Source organism: Tachysurus fulvidraco, chromosome 7 (assembly GCF_022655615.1).
Source record: "Tachysurus fulvidraco isolate hzauxx_2018 chromosome 7, HZAU_PFXX_2.0, whole genome shotgun sequence".
NCBI lineage: Eukaryota > Metazoa > Chordata > Actinopteri > Siluriformes > Bagridae > Tachysurus > Tachysurus fulvidraco.
In genome coordinates this window covers 2,070,014-2,075,013 of record NC_062524.1, presented here as the reverse complement: position 1 = coordinate 2,075,013, position 5,000 = coordinate 2,070,014, and the positions used below count along the sequence as shown (strand labels likewise).

Genomic DNA, 5,000 nt, shown 5'->3' with positions numbered 1-5,000 from the left:
CTTTCTCTTTTGCAAAACCTGATGACATCAGAGATGCGTAACAGGCTTCAGCATTACAACCATAACACAATAATAAAATATGATGCACTATATATTAATACAAGCACGCTGATGGCCGTACAACAAACACGATACTCACAGTACCATTAAAAAGTATAAGACCGGTCCAAAAAACACCTTCACTGTGACTGACAGATACAGAGGCCACGCCTCCTTCACTGTGACTGACAGATACAGAGGCCACGCCTCCTTCACTGAGACTGACAGATAGAGAAGCCACGCCTCCTTCACTCTTACTGATAGATACTGAGGCCACGCCTCCTTAACTCTTACTGATAGATACAGAGGCCATGCCTTATTCAGTGAGACTGACAGATACAGAGGCCACGCCTCCTCCACTCTTACTGATAGATACATACAGAGGCCACGCCTCCTTCACTGTTACTGACAGATACAGAGGCCACGCCTCCTTCACTCTTACTGATAGATACATACAGAGGCCACGCCTCCTTCACTGTTACTGACAGATATAGAGGCCACACCTCCTTCACTGAGACTGACGGATCAGCAGGCCACGTCTCCTTCACTGAGACTGACAGATCAGCAGGCCACGCCTCCTTCACTGTTACTGACAGATCAGCAGGCCACGCTTCCTTCACTGTTACTGACAGACACAAAGGCCACGCCTCCTTCACTGAGACTGACAGATCAGCAGGCCACGCCTCCTTCACTGAGACTGACAGATCAGCAGGCCACACTTCCTTCACCGTGACTGACAGACACAAAGGCCACGCCTCCTTTACTAAGACTGAGTTACAGATGCCACGCCTCCTTCACTGTGACTGACAGATACAGAGGCCACGCCTCCTTCACTGTTACTGACAGATACAGAGGCCATGCTTCCTTCCCTGTTACTGACAGACACAAAGGCCACGCCTCCTTCACTAAGACTGACAGTTACAGATGCCACACCTCCTTCACTGTGACTGACAGATACAGAGGCCACGCCTCCTTCACTGTTACTGACAGATACAGAGGCCATGCTTCCTTCCCTGTTACTGACAGACACAAAGGCCACGCCTCCTTTACTAAGACTGACAGTTACAGATGCCATGCCTCCTTCACTGTGACTGACAGATACAGAGGCCACGCCTCCTTCGCTGTGACTGACATATAGAGGTCACGCCTCCTTCACTTTAAAGTAGCAGTATATAAAGGCTTCATAAATGAAATATGTGTTTTTATGAGTTTGCTGTAACCCAGAGAACTAAAACATTGATGTAGTTTTGCCTGCATTTGATGCAAAACATCTCTGATCTGTGATTTCACTTCCTCATCAATATGCAGGAAGAAACAAAGCTTTTGTGTTTGTTTGTCTGATGGTTTCACAGCACAGTGATTTACAGTGGTTTATCTCAGACGTACACCACAGTACCACCACAGTACCACCACAGTACCACCACAGTACCTCCACAGTACCACCACAGTACCTCCACAGTACCTCCACAGTACCTCCACAGTACCACCACAGTACCTCCACAGTACCTCCACAGTACCACCACAGTACCTCCACAGTACCACCACAGTACCACCACAGTACCTCCACAGTACCACCACAGTACCACCACAGTACCTCTACAGTACCTCCACAGTACCTCCACAGTACCACCACAGTACCTCCACAGTACCACCACAGTACCTCTACAGTACCTCCACAGTACCACCACAGTACCTCCACAGTACCACCACAGTACCTCCACAGTACCTCCACAGTACCACCACAGTACCTCCACAGTACCACCACAGTACCTCCACAGTACCACCACAGTACCTCCACAGTACCACCACAGTACCTCTACAGTACCTCCACAGTACCTCTACAGTACCTCTACAGTACCTCCACAGTACCACCACAGTACCTCTACAGTACCTCCACAGTACCTCCACAGTACCACCACAGTACCTCCACAGTACCTCCACAGTACCACCACAGTACCTCCACAGTACCACCACAGTACCTCCACAGTACCTCCACAGTACCACCACAGTACCTCCACAGTACCACCACAGTACCTCCACAGTACCTCCACAGTACCACCACAGTACCTCCACAGTACCATCACAGTACCTCCACAGTACCTCCACAGTACCACCACAGTACCTCCACAGTACCACCACAGTACCTCCACAGTACCTCCACAGTACCACCACAGTACATCCACAGTACCACCACAGTACCTCCACAGTACCTCCACAGTACCACCACAGTACCTCCACAGTACCACCACAGTACCTCTACAGTACCTCCACAGTACCACCACAGTACCTCCACAGTACCATCACAGTACCTCCACAGTACCTCCACAGTACCACCACAGTACCATCACAGTACCTCCACAGTACCTCCACAGTACCACCACAGTACCTCCACAGTACCATCACAGTACCTCCACAGTACCTCCACAGTACCTCCACAGTACCTCCACAGTACCACCACAGTACCTCCACAATACCTCCACAGTGCCACCACAGTACATCCACAGTACCACCACAGTACCTCCACAGTACCACCACAGTACCTCCACAGTACCTCCACAGCACCACCACAGTACCAACAGGTACAGAGACACTGACACGGTAATGAACTAACTGATGATTACACTGCAACATGCAGTTAGCATGAAGCTAAGCTAGTTTCTTGTTACTTTACTCTTTGCTCTGTAGTATACAGTGAAAAGGAAAGTAAACATGTCATGACATTTACACCCTCTAACGATGAAGCGTCACTGCTCACAAGCGCCCCCTCCAGGGAACAGCAGGGAAACGCAGAGGCATGTTTAAATGGACACAATTCTGCTGTTAAAGACGTTATAAACACCTCACGCCTCATTTAGTGCAATAAACACAACAGTGCAATAATGAAGCTGTAATAAGAACTATGCAATAATGAAGACGTTATAGTGCAACAATAATAATGTGACCAAGTAAGAATGTAATAATAATAATAATAATAATAATAATAATAATAATAATAATAATATTACTGACAATAATTATTGTCAGTATTATTATTATTATTATTATTATCGTTGTTATTATAACGATAATAATATTAATAATTATTGTTATTATAACACACTAACAGATTTATTATTATTAATAATTATAATAATAATAATAATGATAATAATAATAATAAAAAAAAAACTACGTGCGACTGTTTGTGCGTGCGTGCGTGAGAGAGAGAGAGAGAGAGAGAGAGAGAGAGAGAGAGAGAGAGAGAGAGAGAGAGTGTGTGTGTGTGTGTGTGTGTGTGTGTGTGTGTGTGTGTGTGTGTGTGTGTGTGTACCCTCGTCATGGTGGAATGGCAGCTTCATTGGGTTCTCCAAGAGGGATTTCAGCACCCCGTGGGTCGGAGGCAGGAAAGCGGAGTTTACGGGCCGTGACATTTTCTCCATCGTTGCGCACGAGCAACACGGTTAAATCCTCCGGTAACGAGAAGAGTAGAGGGAGGGAAATCTGGTCGAAAGTGCAAAGCAAAAAGGAAAAGACAATAAATCAACAACCGAGAAAGGAAAGAACTCTCCAGAGATAAAGAATAAAACCAGATAAACGGAGAGCAGCAGCGAGCGGTGCGTTATAAAGCCGCGCGCGCGCACTCCCGCAGTCCCGCTTAGCGTTTCTGCTGCTTCTGAGCGGCTCGAGCGCGAGCTGGTTCGCCTTCCATGTGCGCGCGCCGCCGCCGTCTCTGGCGTCACGCTCATGAATAGCCGAACTGTTCGGATGGGCGGGGCACGGACGCGCGCGCAGAAACTATTCCGTTTTCCATTAACGCTTAAGCCGTTTTATCGCCCTGTCCGTCTGTAAACAACGTGGTCGCTCATGTTGTACAAGTTCTTAGCCAATCGTGTGAAGGGTGCAGTTTGTATGGGACGTTAGAAAGGGTGTGTTAATATCGCCTGGTCACGTCATACAAACGTGTGTGAGTCTGTGCACTACCATTCGGGTGGGATTAGTTTTACAGGCCTTGTGGGGTGTTAGGGTGTGTTAGGGTTTGTTAGGGTGTGTTAGAGTGTGATAGAGTGTGCTAGGGTGTGATAGAGTGTGTTAGGGTTTGTTAGGGTGTGTTAGGGTTTGTTAGGGTGTGTTAGAGTATGTTAGGGTGTGATAGAGTGTGTTAGGGTTTGTTAGGGTGTGTTAGGGTTTGTTAGGGTGTGTTAGGGTGTGACAGAGTGTGTTAGGGTTTGTTAGGGTGTGTTAGAGTGTGTTAGGGTTTGTTAGGGTGTGTTAAGGTTTGTTAGGGTGTGTTAGAGTGTGATAGAGTGTGCTAGGGTGTGATAGAGTGTGTTAGGGTTTGTTAGGGTGTGTTAGGGTTTGTTAGGGTGTGTTAGGGTGTGACAGAGTGTGTTAGGGTTTGTTAGGGTGTGTTAGAGTGTGTTAGGGTTTGTTAGGGTGTGTTAGGGTTTGTTAGGGTGTGTTAGGGTGTGACAGAGTGTGTTAGGGTTTGTTAGGGTGTGTTAGAGTGTGTTAGGGTGTGATAGAGTGTGTTAGGGTGTGTTAGAGTGTGTTAGGGTGTGTTAGGGTGTGACAGAGTGTGTTAGGGTTTGTTAGTGTGTGTTAGAGTGTGATAGGGTTTGTTAGGGTTTGTTAGAGTGTATTAGGGTGTGTTAGAGTGTGTTAGGGTGTGATAAAGTGTGTTAGGGTTTGTTAGGGTGTGATAGAGTGTGTTAGGGTTTGTTAGGGTGTGATAAAGTTTGTTAGGGTGTGATAGAGTGTGTTAGGGTTTGTTAAGGTGTATTAGAGTGTGTTAGGGTTTGTTAAGGTGTATTAGAGTGTGTTAGGGTTTGATAGAGTGTGTTAGGGTGTGATATAGTGTGTTAGGATTTGTTAGGGTGTGTTAGGCTATGATAGAGTGTGTTAGGGTGTGCTATGGGGTTTTAGTGAGTGTTAAGGTTTGTTTAGGGGTATTAGGGTTTGTTAGGGTGTGATAGAGTGTGTTA

General features: G+C 46.7%; 1 protein-coding gene across 1 annotated transcript in view; it reads right to left on the bottom strand.

Moving 5' to 3' along the window:
* Nucleotides 1–3,761, bottom strand: part of LOC113650492 (hepatic leukemia factor-like) — a 10,785-nt gene extending 7,024 nt beyond the window's left edge. The window contains exons 1-2 of the mRNA XM_027158884.2: nt 3,350–3,761; nt 1–18 (exon numbers count right to left, since the gene is read on the bottom strand). The exon at nt 1–18 is cut by the window's left edge and continues 324 nt beyond it. Coding sequence (XP_027014685.1) covers nt 1–18; nt 3,350–3,458 — 127 coding nt within the window. The 5' untranslated portion in view covers nt 3,459–3,761. The remainder of the gene's footprint in view (nt 19–3,349) is intronic.
* Between the last annotated feature and the right edge of the window lie 1,239 nt (nt 3,762–5,000).